Source organism: Nipponia nippon, unplaced genomic scaffold (genome assembly GCF_047370975.1).
Source record: "Nipponia nippon isolate SJK-2023a ecotype South Korea unplaced genomic scaffold, ASM4737097v1 scaffold_3, whole genome shotgun sequence".
NCBI lineage: Eukaryota > Metazoa > Chordata > Aves > Pelecaniformes > Threskiornithidae > Nipponia > Nipponia nippon.
Genome location: NW_028262347.1, coordinates 45432003 through 45451731, shown reverse-complemented (window position 1 = coordinate 45451731; position 19729 = coordinate 45432003). Strand labels below are relative to the sequence as shown.

Here is a 19729-nt window from a genome sequence, read left to right as displayed (position 1 = left end):
TTTTAAGGAGTGGGCGTGAGGGAATTAACGCGAAGCAGCAGTCGCAGCTGCATCTGGGGAGCCGTGTGCGTGAGGCAGCGGGAGCAGACGTGATTACTTCAGAATTTATTTAAGGACTGGTGGAAACCACTGCAGCGGCTTCCAGGGGAAGTCCCCGTCGACGAGGAGCGCGCCGAGCCCATCCTCGCCCGTAGCCCCTCCCTCCGCCTCCACCCCCGCCTCAGCCTCGCCCGCTGCCGCCCGCCCTCCGGCCCCCGCCGGTGCCGCCCGCCCAGGTTTCGGACCCAGGGAGAGGGCCGTTGCCTAGCGTTTCCGAACGCGTAATATTAATTACACGCCTGGACTATTCAGATTATAGCAGATTTTACCACTGCTTTGTCATGGTCGGATTACAGCAGGCGATACGTTTTATTACACTCTATATCCGATTAGATGAGATGTACTGGCGTTTGCCTGAACTCTTTAAAAATTCCAGAATACAGCAGTTTAGAGCTCTCGCACTGCTTTCAACAGAGGCATCACCGAGCGGTTAGCCAGGACGAGGGCAGCGCAGCGCCCGGCGGCCCTGCCCCTCGGAGGGGAGCTGGCGGCGGTGCCCCGGCTGCGGCCGGTTCTGCCCCGCGGAGCGGAGGCGCCCGGGACGCGCGCGCCCTGGTGCGCGGTGTGCGGCGCGGCGCGGGTGCCGTGGGTGAGCCGCCGAGGCTCTGCCAGCGCCCGCTGCCGCGGCTCCGTCGCCACGGTTGCTGCTCTGTACCGCTGAGATCAGGCTCTATACGGTGCCGGCCAGGCAGCAATGAGCTGTGGGCAGAGGATTTCTTTCTGTAAAGCAGAAAACCGCGTTTGCTTTTGGTTTTGCAGGTAGTCGTGCGTGCGTGTGGACTTCTGTCATGCACAGAGGCATAACGAGCCTGGGAGGTATTGATGAACTAGAGAAGCTAGATATCGCTCAGTTAAGTTTAACAAAAGATGAGAAATAAAAGAAAGATGCTTTCTCCCTGGCCCCTCCCCCTGTAATCGCTTGCCTCCAGCTGCAAAGATGCTGTTGCTCGAAAGGGGCTGCTGGAGCTTTAAGAGCCGCTCCCCCCCCCTCCTGCTCCCGACAATGGTCTGAGCCGAGCTCTGCTTCCCAAAGCAAAATTTGTAATATGCCATTTTTCCCATGGATGCTTCTCCTCTTGGCTGCTGACGAAGTGACCGAAGAAAATGCTGAGGTGCCAAGCAGCCAGTCTTGCCGGAGGACGGGTGCGGGGGCTTGGGGTTCCTCGGAGCAACGCCTGTGTCACCATTGCTAGGAAGATGGTCCAGGAGTGCTCGGCTGTGTGAGTCCCCGCTCGAAGCCGGTGGAGACTGCGGTTGTTATTGATCAAGTGAAATAGCAGACGCCGAAATAAAAGCCACTAGGTACTGAACCTTCTATTTCTGAGTTAGCCATTCCCTTCTTAGCCCTGATACGCTCTGGGAGGTGAGGTGCAAATGCAAAATCTTGCTGTCTGCCTCTTGCTGTAGTACTTGTGTGGTATTATTTGAATGCATTTCGGTAATGGGAGTTGGGGAATTTCAGACTAAAAAACGTGGAGCCAACTTCTTTTTTTTTCAGTGTGGTTGAGGGAGATACGAGGCCAGAAGCATGACATAAAGAACAAATAGTTGGAATGAGTCCTTTTTTTAAGGTACTGTGTTGATCACCCCTCCTGTGTGGAAGGAGTGCAGGATGCTTCTGTTAAAGGTGATATCATAGTTTAGTGGAGACTGGCAGGTAAGGAGTTAACTAGGAGGAGGAATATGCATGTAATGCAACTCAGACAATAGGAAGGATTTTCCTTATGGAATTACACCGTGCTGCCTAAGAGCGATCTTGCTGAGAACATCTGAAAAGACATAATTGCAGTAAGAACTGTTTTTATCAGCCACTATATCTATTTAACGATTTGAAAAAAAATAGCTTGTAAATGCAAAATATCCAGAATGATCCAATGAAATGAGTTTTCAAGCTGATGTCACTGTGGACAGGCTAGAATGTATGGTAGTTAGATTTCTACTTCTTTTTCCTGCAGCAAAATCACAAGTAACTTGAAATGACTCCTCAACCTTGGTGTGCAAATCAAACAGAAAACAAGGTTTTAAAACCAGTTATGGACAGAAAGGTGAGGGAATAAAATTAGATTCACATCTAAGGTGGTAGCCTTCAAGGTGAGCAAAATGAATGCTTGTCTAAGAGCCTTTGTCAGGCAGAAGCCAAGTAGTATTACGTCTTCTCATTCCCAGAGCTTACCCAAGTGAAAGAAGTCCAGCTGGTGAATTATTCCCAGGCTACATCAGATTGCAGAGGTGTTTGTTACAGCATTCACTTTAAAAAAATAAATAATTCCAAGACTCTTGGACAATCGAGATAACAGATGTCAAATAGGGTGGGGTCCAATGAGAAGAAAGATGACAACTTTTTCATTTTCTACCTTCATAGCATATGTACCACAGAAATTTCAAGTGGTTTTAGAAAAAGTCAGTATTGAGGATGCACTTTCACACCTGGTCCATACATGATTATCAGCATCTGTAGATAGAAGATATGAGAATTGCTATCAATTTAGTTGTTAATGGAGTAGCTCCTGAAAAGGAGCTTTATATAACTCTTAACCAAGGGTGGGCATATCCTGTGCTGTTTGTTGCGATTTTTGTCCATTCCCTCATCTGGCTGTCTAAACTGAGCTGCAGAATTCCTAATTGAGCTAATATTGAGTTCGCTCTTGATGGAGACATAATGCAGCTCGTGCTAAAGGTTTGCTGTGACATTTTTTCATACAATCTGAAGCATCTTTAATGCAATGACAATGAACCACGTTCTTTCCCCCTCTCATAGAACAGGTCACTTTAAACAATCGTTGCTTTTTGCCAGTTAAATGTTGTGTGTTTAGAAGGGAAACCTGTTCGTGATTTCTCATAATATTGTAGGCGATGATCACATAACATCCAGCGTGCCCCCTAGTCATGCATAACATACATTTGTGATTTTTATGCTCCTGTTTGGAGGTGGTAAAATGACAGGAGGTTGATGGCTTGCCTATGTTAGTGACTTTTCCAACCCTCTGCACTGATCCGAACCCACTGAAGTCCATGATAGAATTTCCATGAATGTAAGCAGTTGTTGGATTAGGCTCCATGCAAACGATTGGAGAAAACACTGAACTAGGAACCAATCAACCTGGAATAGATTTTGCAGTAGATGGTGTAGTAGATACCGAATGGATAAGGAATAGAATGTATTTAGAGAACTTTGATGTGCTGCTTCAAAGGCTGCAATTGTGTGTGGCTATGATACCTGAGCACTTTGGGTCTAGAACTACTATTAAAATAAGCGCTTAGGCTTTGTTTCAAATTAGAAGAATTCTAAAGTTATTACATTGCCTAAAAGTCTTTTTCTAGGGAGCATGTATGTGCTGCATGGATTTTAAGGGAAGCAGTACTTTGTCAGTATCCTGCTCCCCCTTCAGAACCTCTCAGAGGGTTTGGAATAGTCTTAAGGGACTACAGAGGTTCAGTATCCATTGCAGTTCTTGAGAGTTTTGGGCACTTTGTGTGCTCCCTGAGCAAGGGAATTGTAATGTTTGCTCTGTGGCTCCTGATGAATCTAAGAAACAGTGTTTGTGTATTAACAGTAAAATGCTGGTGACTTGAAGTAAATGCGTATTGCATTGAGGGATTGCTTTACTTACTTACGTTCAGAATACCGGGTAAAGTGGTAAACTTTTTACTGCAGACATACTAAGTTCAGTATCAATGGAGCTTCTCTTTTCTTTTTAAAGAAAGAGAAACACATTTTAAAAGTCTTATTTTTGTTGACTTAAATCAGTCAAGCATAGCTTTAATTAAGTTATGTTACTACAGGGAAAGTCAGCCTTCTTCTGGCAAAAGAACACAAAATTTTTCTTTTTTTCCTTTGAGTGAAGAGGTATATAATGCATGTTTAGGTATTAATGAGGCATATGTCACCTTGTTAAGCCCTTTCCCTCCACTCCTTCCTCTTCATTGCAGTCCTGGCTTTATGGGAAGTATTGCACAGAACAATGTACATGAGGGCTTATTCTGTTTTCATGGACCTCTGTGGTCTTGAAGATGTGGGACAGAGGTATTTAATCCACCACTTGCAGTTCCTAGCACCCACTGAAAGAAATTCCAGCTCCCTCAATGTTCTTTCTTGGATGCCTGTGTTCCCTCATATGTGCCTTCAGTCATATCCTGACAGAGCAAGATAGCTGCCACTTAGTAGTGGGTTGCTGCTAATGTAATTATCTGGCCTGTTCCTCACCTTCTCCTAAGGAACAGGATGGTTAATTAAGGTCTTCATTATCTTTTCCCTCTCATCTTCCATTCCTCCCCCAGCTCCTTTTCTGACTCAGTTTTCTGGGGGCAACAGCCTGCAGTTCTCCTCTAGTAGCACAAAGAGCTACATGGACTTGCTAGATGCATGGTTGGGCACCACTGGTACAATTAAGTAGGATTTGAGGTATCAAATTAGGAAACCAAGCTGGCTGCCTGCAGTAGTCCTTCTTCATCTTTTTCTCCTTTTTTCATGTGACCAGAGTCTTGGTACCAAAATATTTAGTAAATTACTTCAGTGGGTATTTAGTCAGACTCTGCAAAGCTGACTCCTGATAGCTGGTTACAGATTTCTGAGTTTATTCTATTCAACACCATGTATCTTTCTTTTGAGAAGAAAGCAAGTCTGTGTTTCTTGGTTCTTGGGTTTGTTTGCGGGTTAGTTTGTTTGTTTGCGCGCTTGTTTTTTGAGAGGATGGTGTTAGGAAAGCTTTCTATTTTTTCCTGAGGAGAATATGATGTATTCCTATTTTTATTTCTCATTAATGACATAGTCAGAAAACTTCCTAAATGTACCAAGCACATCATGTCTTTATGTATATTGTAAACATTGACTTGATAACAGATTATGACCTTGAATAGGAACAACTTCAACATTGGAATTTTGGGGAAAAATATTTATTTATATTTACTGTTTCTTCTCTTGTGATTCTAGAAGGAGCACATACCACTTAACTACTGTCATACCATATATATGTGTTCCCCTGTCAAGCTAGGCTTCAACAGTTTCTCAATCTTTATTCTAAAAATACTTTTTCATTATTTGCTTTACTGTAAATGTAAAGCCTTAAAATCTTTCTTCAAACCTTTCTTTTGTTTAAATCATTTGAATGACAAGTAAAGCCAGAAAATAAGTAAGGCAATACGAGTTAAGTTACAAGACTTTTCAAACTTTTAAATTTAAAATGTTCTGAGACATGGCATTTTATCATCCAATATAATATTTTTGGTTTTTTTTTGTGTGTGTGAATATTTTATGTCAAAGAGTAATTACCTACATTTCCAAAAATAAGCACAGATTTTTCTTTACAATTTGGATGTCTAAAATGTACGTGTGCATTTCCCATCATCATGTGGTTGTGTTTTCAGATTCTCTGCTTTATAGGTTTTTTGGGCTGTTTGTTTTCTTCACTCAGAAATTGTGACATTTAGTGTAAATAGCAATATCTGAAAATGTGGCCGTACTTGTAATTAAGCATAACTGAAGTTTATTTTTTATTTTTCAATGACAATTTTATTTACTTTCTGTAGAGGTCTTCCAAGTGTATAGAGCCCCAAATTCTCCATGAGGCAGGCCATCCTAAGAAAATCAACATTTTTTTTTTTTATATGAATGCAATGAGATGGGCAACAATGTGGGGTTTTAGTCTTGCTTTTTTATTTCAAATTTCCCTCCAGCCTTATTTAAATGTATATTGAATTTCAGAATCTCTGTAGTAAACGAGTGAATTCTTTGAACTTAAAGCTGCCTCCAGAAACATGGAATTATTCAGTGTGGAAGGGACCTTTGGAGGTCATCTGCACCATCACCTTCCCAATGCAGGGCCAACTTCAAAATAAGATCAGGTTGCTCAGTGATGGCGATGATTCTTCTAAAAAGAAGATTCAGTGGTCATTGTAAATTCCTGAAATTTCAGGCAGATATTTATATACTCCAATTTTGCTTATTTTTCATCACATTACCTGAAAATTGTAAGGGAAGTTATTTTGCCATTTAGAATTGTGGCAATGCAATTCAAGTTTTTTGTTGTAAGCTTCAGAGAAGGGATTCTGATGCTTCATGCACATTGTTTGTCTTTGCTCATCCCTCCTTTACGGTTACTGTCAGCTCTGAATTCTTTTTCCCTAAGAGGACTCATTGAAGATACGTAACTGGTAATTGCCTTGTAGTAGTTGATAGGAATGTATTGGAATCTGAGGTTCAGTGTGCGCATGGAGTTGAATGAGGAGCTAACAACCTATTACACTGTATAAAATCAATTCAGAAGAGTAGAGGGCTGGGAAACTTCATCCTGATTGTTGATCTTTTGGGGCTGTCTCCAGTTATATAGTTATATACAGTCAATTGTATGGTGGGGGAGCAGGATCTCAAATCATCGTCTGATAAACACGATTAGAAAACATGGAATATCCAGATGTCAGTTTATGACTGTATTTAGTCTATCCAAAAGTTATGGTTTAGAAAATCAAGTCCTATGAGCCTAACCAGTCTTTGAAGCAGTAAGAGTAATGGACAAAAGCGAAGTTTAAAGATGGTCTGTTATTTATCCTACTAAGTTCTGTTCTGAGTAGAAATGATATCTACATGAATTAATAAAAACTGTATACTTACAATAAATATCTGCCACGTATGCATGGGCCTGTTATTCCTGAACTGTATGCATGTCCAGTAAGTCCAGGATGCATCTGATCTGTCTATATGAAAATTAATTCGTGCGTATGTAGTGAAATATATCTGAGATGTATAAAAATTTCTGTAAACTCACAGATCAGCGACAAAATGCATGTGGCATGGTAGGTCTAAAATGTAATAGAAGTGGGCCTGCCAATAGCCTTATTCTGAGCCTTTAAGAACTGCAGCATTGAATGTGGCTGTGTCTCCCTCAGAAATACAGTGGAAAAAGGCATATATTTTTCACAGAAAGAATGACTTAATTCTGGTTATTTTACTAGAGAGATCTCTTGAAGTGTTTAATGGTTGAAATCTTTCCTGCATGAAATATGCTTTAGCTTAACACAGATTTATGGTCTGTGATTAGTGGGTGAAGAGTAGGTAGTTATAGTGATTCCTTCTGATTTCAGTGTATGAAATATTTCAGTTGATTATATTATGAAACCAGAGTAAAAATTGTTGGGGTTTTGCCATTTTTTAATCACCAAAATTAGGTTTAAAATTCAAAGTTATGTAGAAGGAAAATCAAAAGTTGCTTTCTTCCTCCATTGCAAAGTTAAAAATATAATTAAAATTACTCAGGGTATGACCACATTAGCAATTGGACCTAACTGTTCATAGCCATACTATTTTTATTTTACGTTTTAATGTGAATCCCTCAGTTGTTTCCATCTGCATTGTGTTGTCTTGGATCTCTATGTGCTTTTGGTGTGTGCAAACTAACTTACTTTCAGCTAAAATTAAACTGGAAACTTGCTCTTAAATCAAATGTCCTGACCCCACGTGTGAACCACATCATCATGTGGTTAACCAAGGGTTGTCTAATACATGCACACCATCAGAAGGCTCTGGAAACTTCAAGAACTCTTGTAAATCCCTAACGTGATTCACTTGCTATATTAAGAACCAAATGCATATGTGCCCTCCTGTTTGTCCTCAGCTGCCAATCTCCTATTGCTAAATTGTGATCGGTCTGTTTGCTGACACTTCTTCTATTTACTTTCGTTGGTTTGAAGTCCTTTCTCTGCTTTACCTGCCCTAGCTTTTGTTGCAGACCCTCTTGATGAACCTCCCTTTTCTTTTTTCCTTTTTTTTCTTCATTTTAAAATTCTTAAAATATTCTAAGTATTTTGATTCTTTCCTGCTATCAAGCAGAAAATTCATAAAGGGTGCAATAAGGTCCTGGGGAAGTAGCTTTAATCTTGAATATGTGCTGGAAGAAGGCCAGCATTTCTTGGGAATACTGTTAAATGGTGGCAGCCTCGGGACATTGGAAGCATCCCATCTGCTGGCAGGTATAAGAGTGATAAATGCCAGATAAAGTTTAAAAAAAGAAAAAAGAATGCTTTTCTAAAGGCAAGAAGGCACAAATCATAGTAAATCAGAACAGCATGGCATATATGTCTTTCATGAAGAGCTACTAGAAATCTTTCTTTGGGAACCCTACTATAAACCTGCAGTTTTTTGAAATTTTGTTCCTTTTTTATGGGTTGATGACCCAGGAACATCCTAAGAAGCCGGGTTGGCTTCAGAGTTGTTCCGGGGTCCTCATTGTTGGCTCCCGCAAAAGATCCATGTGAGGACACGGCCCAGGATTCCCCTTTTCCCTGCCTCTCACTGATGCAAGTATCAATACATCGCTTTCTGGCACACCCTACCAGCACTTCTGATCTGGCCCAGGTTAGCATACTGCTTTTCTATATTTGTGTCTAAGCTGAGGGTGGGGAAAGGGAGAGGATGCACATGGTTCCAATGGAATAATGGCATTGATCTCCAAACTGCCAAAAACCGATGTATATCACCAGTCTGACTGCAAGAACAGCTGTACCTTTTACAGATTCTCCTGGGGCTGTGAGCTGTAGGAGAAAACTTCCAAACAGCAACTGCCTAGATCAGGAGCTGCCCACCTGTTCGTGCCTTCTCTGCGGTCTTACTCATAGCCCAAGTTTGTTACTTGTGCCATGTCAGGATAATGCAGCCCAGGCTTTCGAAATAGGCACACTGCATGGTCCACTCCCCTCCCTGAATGCAGCAGCCTAGAGGGAGAAGACATGGTAATAGTGCCATGAGCTTTCAACCCATGGATTCTATTGCTGCCCCACAACCACTGATATATATGGCTTCCCACATCCCCATAATGACTGTAGGAGGAGATTTTCTATCTAGTTTGAATACAAGGTGCTAAGGTAGCAACAGCTGTCCACACAGAGGTTTCCCTGCCTCTTCCCACACACACACCAGCATGTGTGAAAAATTGCACCACTCTCACTCTGCCACTGCACGTGAGCAGTGGTAGTGTATGCTGTGCCGTTCAGACCATAAACTTGATCTGCACATGCAGGACATTGGAGGTAATTTCTTGAATGATGAAGGTTCATGGGTGAGAATCCCCTGGGGCAGGAAGCATGCCCCATGAGATGTTGATGATCATGAGGCAGGAAAGGTTCAGTGACAATCTGAGGTGTTTTCTTTGGTCTTGAAGAGTGGGCATGCAGAGACTTTGGTCTCTGGCCACCTGCTGCATACTGAAAAGTTACGATTAAACTGAGCAAGTGGCAGATGGCCTTGGATGCTTTAGTTATCCCTTTGCTCACTGTGAACTTGACCATCCCAAACTGGTTAGCCACAGGTAGGACCTGGGTGGAGACACTCCACAGAGTGATGGCCACTTTCCGAGTGATATGTATTCCCACAACATTGTGAGAGGATCGCAGAGGCAAGACAGTGGCTCCCCACTGCTGGTAGTCCCACATCTCAAGATATCTGTTGACAGTGGACAAAGCAGTTAGATCAGCAAGAACTCCGCACAAATGTTCTGCCTCTGCAGGGAAATTGAAGTGTAGGAGGATGGGTACTAGTTTATTCAAACTGTCCTTCTGCTGGTGCAGCTGCAGAGTTTAGTCATTCCCCATCTATGGGGCCTCACAGTATATGCTGTCCATACTCAGAAGAGGAAGTGGTAGGTACCATGAAGATCAGTTGGTAATGGTGCGAATATTTTTAAACTTGAAGTTTTTTATGACGATGGAGGCAGTGATACATTAATGTCATCTAATATGAAAGGACATTGTGGTGCTTGCTAGTGCAGCCTATAGTTTAGGAGAGGCAAAGGTTCCTGGAATAGAAAGTTTTGAACCTCATGAGTAATGGAGATATGCAGCATCAAATCAGATAATCCTGAGTAAATCTACCTGACCTAAATATATTGGAGATGTGAGGAACTTTTCAGTATCTGTCACTTCAAGCTATTAACTGCTTCTCTTGCACCTAATTAATTACTAAGTGAATAATAGCCACAAACAACTTTTACCTTGCCTCCAGTCCAGACACTTTAAAAACAGGATCAAGACCTACCCGAAACCTCAGTAGTGATGCTATTGCCTATGGAAGCTACACAGTAGTAGCTGATAATTCATGCTGAAATACCAATGTTTGGTGCCAATTTTGCTAGTTATCACATCTGCTGAAAAAGTGAAAATTAAGAATACTAAAATCTGCATGAACATTCAGAATATGATCAAGGCCAGCTAATCTTAGCAAAGCTATGTCATTTTCCCAGTAAATCTTTGCAGCAAGCAGTGTTAGCACAAGGATTGGCAGGATGAGTTGGTTTTAATGAATTAAGTACAGGTATTTTAGCTCTTTTGTTCCCTGGTGTATGGCCTGTCTTTAAGTTACATTCTGTAACAGCTAGATCGTCCATTTTTCATAAATTCCACTTTCACAAGTTTCATTTTCCTACTTCGGAAGGCAGACCAGATTTAAGAATATGTAGAGCTAATCCATCGTAGTATTGAGACTGAAATGATGAGAATGTTACATGATGGCACACTTAACAGTGGAAGAGTGTCAGCCACATGTATTGTAGGAAAAGGTCATGTCCAGAAGGTCCACAGCAAACTCCTAGGTAAAATATTTTAACTTCCGGTAGATGCACCAAAAGCACCTTGATCCCACTGGCTGAGATAAAAGGCTACCAATAGTTACTACAATAAGAGAATTTCCAGAAATTAACCCTTTAAATATGTATAAAGTTATGTCTGCTGTACTTCTTCAGTCATATTAGAAAACCAATTTCTGATTCTTTGCGTGACTTTCACTGGGTAGATGTCATCTATTATTAACACAGTCTTTTTATTTTTTAAAAAAATCTGAGCTTTAGACCTGTCATGTCTTTATTTTTTTTTTCCGTTTGCTGAACGCATAGCATAAGCTTCTCCCCATACACAAACTGACGTTTTGAGATTTACATTAAGAAGCTTTAAAACTGAATTGAATGGGACTAGGTGATATTATTTGCTCTGCTCAGGACTGTTTTTAGGAAACAAACAACAGTGATTCTGTTTCTGGTAATTCAATTTGCACAAGATATCACAGGGATGGTAATTAGCAGAGAGTTTCTAGTTCTTGACCTCTTACAGAACGAGCTCACTGGAGAAAAATTTCCCCCGAGGGTGGGAATAACTAGATAGAAAAATAGATTAACCTGGCATTGTTAAGGCAGCATGATACTGGATCAATGGTTATCCTGAGCTGTACTGTAGAAATGCCTAGAGCAGGACAAAATCTGGCAATTAATGGCAGCTATTGGCATCAATACCAACAATTCAACAATGACATTAAGTAAGGGAGTGGAGAATATCAATGATAAAGGAGACTACAATTGCAGAGGAAGTCTCTTCTGTCATTTTAAGAGAGCATTATTTGCAAAACTATTAATAATTTAAAATATTCTGTTACCCTCCATCTCCTTCCAGTCATTCTTCTCTCAGTTTAGGAAGCACATTCAAAGTCTTTGCTGCGTGGAATTAGTCACTGTATTTAATCCCTGTCTATCGACCATCTGATTAACATTGAAAGCACAAAGTTGAAAGAGGGAACAATGCAATAATCTACTAACGGTGTCCATGTGACACAGTTAATTCCTCTTATGAAATCCCCTCAAATGTTTTTCTACTGAAGAGCTTTTCTTTGATTTGTGTTTTTTTAAAGAAATGATGTGTGAAGTGATGCCAACGATAAACGAGGACACCCCGATGAGTCAACGGGGGTCCCAAAGCAGCGGCTCAGACTCGGATTCTCACTTCGAGCAGCTGATGGTGAACATGCTGGATGAAAGGGACCGTCTCCTTGATACTCTTCGGGAGACACAGGAAAGCTTGTCACTTGCACAGCAACGCCTACAGGATGTCATCTACGACAGAGACTCCCTCCAGCGACAGCTTAACTCAGCACTGCCTCAGGTATGTAGTTTATAAAGATTTTTTTTTTTTTAGGTTGACCAATTTTCTACTTAATGCCACTTACTTTAACCCTAATCAGTATTTATTCCTTGAGGCCCAAATTCTGCTCCTATTGAAGTCGGCTGCAGAACTCCTATCGATTTAATAGTACCTGGTTTGACCTGTTTGGGACCTGTCTTCTCTTCACAGTTCAGAGTAGGAGTAATGCTGTTGACTTCAAGGAGAGCAAGATGAAGGCCTGTAGCTACTGGTTCTTTTGGCTGTTGCTCTAGCATTTATAACAGATGAGGGATCATTTAAATTAGAGGTCTAATGGTGGGAATGAAGAAAAAACAATGATGATGTTTCCTACAGACTCCATTCCAGATAAGAGTTTCTAAATAGCATTAAAACAAATAAAACCAGCTTATGTAGGTTGAACAATGAACTACACACAAACCAAAAAACAACTGATATCTTAATATTTTTATTAATTTTAAAAATAATTATATAAATTTCATTATATACAATTACTTTGGTCTTTTTTTAGGAACTGAAGAATGCACTACTTCAGTTAATAACATGATATTATATTTCAAAAGTATATATCAATATAACATTATTTTTCAATATACTAGAATTAAAAGCAAAGAAAGATCTTAGTTCAGTCTGTGTATCTTGCCAGACATTTGAAATATACCATGAGTCAAAACGCAGTTTTTCTCCATGTCATTTTCTTTGCATCTCCCAACTGTCACTTGCAAGAGAATTTGACTGTAAGCATGAGTCCCTGGACATACTTGCCTGGGCAAAGTTGTATACCTATTAGACAGTGGCTAGAGAAGAAGGAAGATGGATTCAGCTGTGTGATTGGAAGAAGGACGTGGTGAGGATGAATCAAATCAGTGAGAAAGTTCTTAAAGACAGAAAAGGAAAAAGGCACCCACTGGAGTAGGGAACAGAAGCAGTGGCATAACCCTGGCAGGTTATTGGAATATCTTGGGATAGGGCTGAAAAGGAGAGAGAGACTGTAATCATTTGAAGAATAGCATTAGCAACTTCAGCATTAGCTCCAGGCAATAAGAATGACTACACTTGGCTTGGGTCAAACAAAAAGGAGTACCAATGATCTTGATATGAGTAAAATCAAGGTTTTTTTGTTTTTATTTTTCTCTAATTTGTGGGCAGTTGAGCTTCTTTTCCACTGGTGTCTCTTCATAGAAGAGTGTAAAAGAAAAAGTGAAAGACAGCATAGATCCTTTATTCAAAGATTTATTGCTAGAAATCTGAAGAAGAGAGGAAGTTCTGCATCTGTGGACCCCCATTCGGTGTGCTGCTTAGTACAGAGGCACTCTCCAATCAGCCCACTAGCAGGTGTCTAAGTCAATGTTTCTGTGTCTTACATAAGCAAAACTCCTGCTAAAATGCAGCAGACTAGCTAAGGAAAATAATATTCAGCATAACTGTGATACAGAGCCTAAAAGAAAAAGAAATTCTAAGGAACTGGATCACGATATGATTTTAATCTCTATTTCTTCTAGTAAATGTTGATGCTGTGTGGTTTTGAATGATAGCTGTAGACCCCCTAAAAGTAATTGATCTGTCGGGTGAACACTCTGTACTACCATGTACCATTAAGAATGTCTGTTTCAGGTAGCATTCATCCATGTATCTAAGTAGAGATGTGGGTTTCCTGTATGAGGAACTGTGTGACATACTGCTTACACTTTAAAGCAGAACCAGATTTTTTTCCCATCAATTAGGTTGTCTAGATCTTCATGTTAAGTAATTCAGTTCTGTAGAAATCTGTTTCTATAAGTACAGAACACTGGCCTAATAGCATAACATTCAAGTAATACAGCCTTCCAGGAAAATAACTTCCATATGACTGCCATACTATTTAGCTTCCTTTCTGGACTTGAGATATTTTACACAGTACTTTTATCATTTTCTTTTTTGTTTTTGGTTTTATGAATGGCAAGCTTGCATTGCTAGCTGCCTGACCTAGCCCTATGACAAAATGCTACCCAGTCCTTTCATCATGGAGAGGAAGAATTCTGTGTTCACTCGATTTAAGAGAAGAATACATAAATATACGATAACTATGCAATGATTATTATTTAGTTATAATGTGACATCTAGTGACTCTTACTTTATCAGCATATATTTCTTTTCGCTCTTGATTTCTTGAGTGGTTTTCAAAATTCAGTTATTTCTTAGCATTTACATAGTGCTTTGCATGTAGAATGTGTGTATTGACACAGTTACATTCTGAAGTATTTTTGCTAGGACACTGTTTTTGTTTATTGTCTTAAAAAGTTAAAAATATGATCTGGAAAAATCATTGCACTTTTCATAAATAGAATCTGAACAAAAAGAACCCACATGAAAACTGGGGTAAGGAATGAGCCATTAAAAAATCTTGTCTAATTGGCAATAAGAAATAATTAATAACATTAAATATGAAGCTTGAGATACTAGTTAATGCTGTTACAACTACAACTTTTAGTGCTGTAACCAAAATGAGAAGTATGACTGTAGATGGCTTGAAGTTTTTTGTACTGATCTATACTGCAACAGAACAATGTATAGAGTTAACTGTCTTTCAAATTTGAGTTACAGAAATACAGTTGTCTTGTTAATTGCTATCATTGAACTAATTTTTATTTCCATTAGATTAGCAGTCTTAACTTTGTGAACATCTATGTTTAACTGAACAGCTATGTTTAAGGAAGGACGAAAAAAGTGAGAAGGCAATTACGGACCAGTTAGACTAAATGTAATAATAGAGAAGACTTTAAAACTTATTTTGGAGGAAAAACTAATAATATGTCAAAAAGTTAACTTAAAAATATGACAAGGGTTTACCAAAATTATCTTTATACAGAATAACTCAATATCACTCTTTGGTACAAGAACTGTTAGACTAGGGAACTATGATATCCCTAAAATATATATCTTCTGAAGTGGCCCCATTTAAATTACTAGTAGACGGGAAATGAGTAAGAAAAAGTAAGATAATTAGTAAGGTAAGTAATAAAAGAGAGAGAGGAAAAAATTTCACATACAGTAGACATTGACAGGATGGAAAGAGGCTAGTAGTAGTAGTTGATTAAGAATGTGTTTTGGGATCAATTTTCGTTAATTTGAGCGCAAGAAGAAGGAGCATGCTAGTGGAAATTTTAGATGACACAAAATTGAGTTGAACAGTCAACTAAGGGAATGAGTATGCTATTACACAAGAACAAGAATAACAAAGGTGGAATGATACTACATGGTACAAAGATGAGGGCCCTATACCTAGCAGTTAGTAACAAAAATTTATGTTCTGACCTTTTAGGTAGCAGTAGTAGAGAGGGAAAATATATGTTATAGAATGGTTGTAGGCAGCCAATGGGAGGTGGGTGTAAAAAAGGCGAATATCATTCTAAAATGTATTATGTAAGAGATTACTATGAGAAATAGATAAGTGTTAATGTAGCTAAACCAGATGGTAGTTTGAACCTTATTGTCTGGGTTTTGGCTCAGTAGTGATTGAGAGCCAGCCTCAAGCTGGAAGAGATTCAGCAAAAGACTCCTAGAGCAAAGAGGCAATAACATCTTCTGCATGAAAAGACTAATTGAAGTTTTCTTACTTCTGGGGAAAACTGAGTTGAGAGAGAATATGAGTGATTTTGTAAATATTCTTGGAGAGGCAGGAAGATGGAGCGACTAGGTGAAGATGAAAGAAATAGTTTAAGCCAAAAATAATGTTGATGGAGGAATCAGTGAATGTAAGGTACCATGAATAAAGATATATCATTCATCAGAGGAATTTCATTCCTGAATTATCAAGGAATGACAATCAGAATCCATCTTTCTTAGACAAAGTCAGGGTAAAAACCCCAAACTGTTCTCAAGATGAAACTCGTGTGAAAGACATTATATGTCATAGTACCTTTGGTTAACCTCTGAACTTGACCCAGAACACCCCTTCCTGTTCTTTATTTCAGACTTTACTGTAGAGAGATTCCACTTTGTGTGGGATCATTCACACAAAGAATGGAACATGAGTCTGAATATTTTTACTAAAACTATTAGAATTACATGATAGAACAGTTGAGAAGTGTTCTGTGTGTACCAGGTCTTCTGATATTAAGAATCTAGTTCACAAGTGGTCTTGTTTATTCTTCCTAAAGCTGCCTGTTGACAGTGGAAGACTCTAAGGAAAGTGTATTTGGGTCTGCACTGCATGTTCCCTTGTGAATGGAATTTATTGTATTTAGGTCATGACTCTTGAGTCCAGCAAAAAAATAATAATTGCTAAATACAATACAGCTCTACAGTAATGGGGAAGCATACTTAACAGTATGTTTTTATTTTATTGGACTAAAATTAGGTTTTCTTCTGTAGCGAAAAAAAAGAGTGCTCTACTAAAAAGGTTAGTAACTAATTAGAAACTGTAACTCCTGTTTTGAGTGGTAGAAAGAGGAAAATGTTCAGTTACAACTTTCCCAAGCAAATTTCACCATAGTCTTCTCTAAGCTAAATTGTCTAGAAAATGTCACCTCTATTAGTTGCCTTGTAAACAAACATTGAAAAAATAAAATTTATGTCATTGTAAGACATAATGAATCATAAGAGTCATAAGAGTTATAATAATCATAAATGTGCTCTGATAAACAATGCTGAACTAGGCTTGTTTTGTGGTTGTTTTATTGTTTCTTTTAGTCTTTCAAAAGTAAGTTTCAAGGTATGGAAGATGCTGAGGTATTATTTTTATGAAGATGCTGATAGGTCATCAGTCTCTAGTCAAATATGTATATTTTGTTCATTAATAATGTACTTCCTCAGTGATTTATTTAGAAATTAATCTAATATTCACAGAATCACAGACCGGTTGAGGTTGGACAGACCTCTGGAGGTCACCTTGTCCAACCCTTCTGCTCCAGCAGGGTTACTAAGAACAGGCTGCCCAGGACTGTGTCCAGATGGCTTTTGAATATCTCTGAGGGTAGACTCCACAACTGCTCTGGGCAACCTGTGCCAGTGTTCAGTCACCCTCACATTAAAAAAGTGTTTCCTGATGTTCAGAGGGAACCTCCTGTGTTTCAGTTTGTGCCCATTGCTTCTTGAATATTATATTACCAGAAACAGGGATAAGTGTGGCCTCGGCCTGTGGCTGTGTAAGATGATAAAGTAGAACAACTTTGCAAGCACTTTAAAAGACTTTAAGATGCTGAAATGGATTCTGGTGATTGTAAAAGTCAGGACAATTTCTCTGATAACTGTCAAAGTCAGTCTCTTTCTCCTGTCCTGCACTGGGAATTTAGCTAGCCATCACTGAGCTCATTATTAATAGATTGATGAAAATGTGTAAGATCTTTTCACTCTGATGAGTGAGTTACTTTCAGTTAGAATCAGGACCAATAGCAGAATTATATTGTGGATGATTCTGAGAAAATAAATTCCAAATTAAGTTTTCAAATACAGCGGTTTGATTTCCAATTTGAATGTTTACATAATTTTAATAAAAATATTACATTCTTTTAAAGTCTTTTTAATAAAAATAAAACATTGATTTTTTTTTACTTTAATAATAAAAGTCAATGATATTGTAACAATTTTTTTTAAGTTTTGTGCTTATTTTGTAAAGTCAACATTTTTTATTTTTATATGTTGCTAAAGAGTTTTTACCCTTCAGAGTCCAAAAGAACTTAGAGAAATGCTGTTGCAAGGCTGAAAAGCCTGTCATAATCACAATTTGAAAGCAAACTTCATAGGTGAAATATTGTTCCAATTGAAAGTGGTAGATTGTGACCTGCATTCATTCACTAGTGCTTTGATTTACAGTAATACATTGATTTTGTTCAGTCTTTAAATAAAAAATCTGGTTTTAAAGATAATTCACAGATGATGGAAATGTAATACCATCACTGACATTGCTGTAGTTATGCTGATATTTTCAAGTGGGTAAAATACGTTGGTACATAGTTTTTGTTGCTTTAAAGAATAAAAAAATATCTATTTCTTTATTTACCAAATATTACCTTCATGTGTGTTTTGATCTCCATTACTGGGCAGTTGCTGGATTTTTGTAAAGAAGGTCTAAATTCTGATTTCACTCAGCATTTATGTTAGCAGATTTTTTTTTTTTTTTACATGGCTATAACTCTTTTCATGTTCTCATGATCGGGATTTGCACCTATGCTGTGTCTTTTATAGTACAATTCATTCTGACTAATAAAGCTGTCTAAAAGTTAAGCATTCAGTCTTAATCATATAGAATCTCTCTATAAGAAAATGGGAAAAATAGGCCGTTCAGAAAGGGCAGTTCATTCTGTAAGATGGTTAGGGTGAACGTTGGAATGCTGTGGTTTTGTTTTGTTTTTTTCTCATGACCATAGAAAGAGGCTTAATGCCTAGCTTGGGTGGTATAACTTTCAGATAGCTAAACTTACATGAGATGAATTCTTCTGTGCATGGGTATAAAAAACCTAAATTTAAAATGGACCTTTTAAAAGGACAGCAGTCTAAATATGCTATTCTTTGGTAGAGATAATAGAATAGTTTATACTGAGAGGGGCTGTTAGAACTCAAGTGGTCCAAACCTCCTGCAAAGCAGGGCCAGCTATCCAGGCCTAGGAAGAGGGTGTTACTGAAACACATATTAATCTATTTCATAGAATCATAGAATAGTTTGGGTTGGAAGGGACCTTTAAAGGTTATCTAGTCCATCTGAGACAGCATCCACCTCTGAGAAATTGTATAGCAATAATAAACAACTCTGTTAATGGTAGCTAGCAAACAAATGTGTGACTTTTCATTAGATGAAACTTTATGAAAGACCTTCTAATATTACATGTGCAATATAACAATTGACTTGCCTGTTTCTATTTCATTTAAATTATCTATACTATGAATTTTACAACAGACAGGGAAATGTCCAGTACTAAAGAATTAAAGTCACACTTTCTTTTTGGTCTTTATAAGGAACATGGAGGGGATATGGCTCCAGTTTCTTAATCTATTTTTATTTATTTTTTTTATTTCCAGCAACTTGGAGTGTACTGTGATTCCAGTGAATCTCTCTGGTGGAGATCTAAATACCTAGTTCTAATTAAGTAGAAATTCTTCAAGATGTTGCAATTTTTTTTTTTTCTCTCTGATAAATATTATCATTAGTACTATTTGAAAATCTGTTCTTTCTGGATATAGATAGTAGAATTGTTTGGGGGGTGGGACTGCAATGCTAAGAATCCTTTGATATCCCCTAGTACCCCATAGATTTCAGCTAAACTCTAATTGTTAGATACAAATTCAGTAATAAAATCAGTAATAGAAATATACTGGTAATCATTAAGGCTTTATTTCATCTAATAAGATACCACTTATTTAGAAATGCTTATTGGAGGCATGATAGAAGGGAAAATCCAAAGAGGGTAATGTAGTGACCTTGTTTTATTGAACCAGTTTATGTAATTTGATCAATATTAAGCTTTAATAGGATTGTAATTAGAGAATTTTGTTGAGTATTGTTCTTAAAATAGCTCTTGTTCTTGTGATGAAGATGGAATGATGGCTTTTCTCCCTGTTTTATTTCTTTCTGCCTATGCTGAAGAACATAGAGTACCAATGGCATCCTGTATATTTGAATGAATAATCAGTACTTTTTTTGAAGTACTAAAACCTTCTCTTGTATGAAGGGCTTTTGTAAGGTCTCCATCAATTTTCTTTATATTGCAAGAGAATTTTTTTTTCT

General features: G+C 38.5%; 1 protein-coding gene across 7 annotated transcripts in view; it reads left to right on the top strand.

Annotated features, from left to right (window-relative positions):
- Positions 1–1103: 1103 nt before the first annotated feature.
- PPFIA2 (PPFI scaffold protein A2) overlaps positions 1104–19729 on the top strand; it is a 352807-nt gene continuing 334181 nt past the window's right edge. For all 7 annotated transcript variants that reach the window (XM_087765246.1, XM_087765245.1, XM_087765241.1 and 4 more), the window contains exons 1-2: positions 1104–1401; positions 11759–12009. In XM_087765246.1, the coding sequence (XP_087621372.1) occupies positions 11761–12009 (249 nt within the window). In that variant the 5' untranslated portion in view covers positions 1104–1401; positions 11759–11760. The remainder of the gene's footprint in view (positions 1402–11758; positions 12010–19729) is intronic.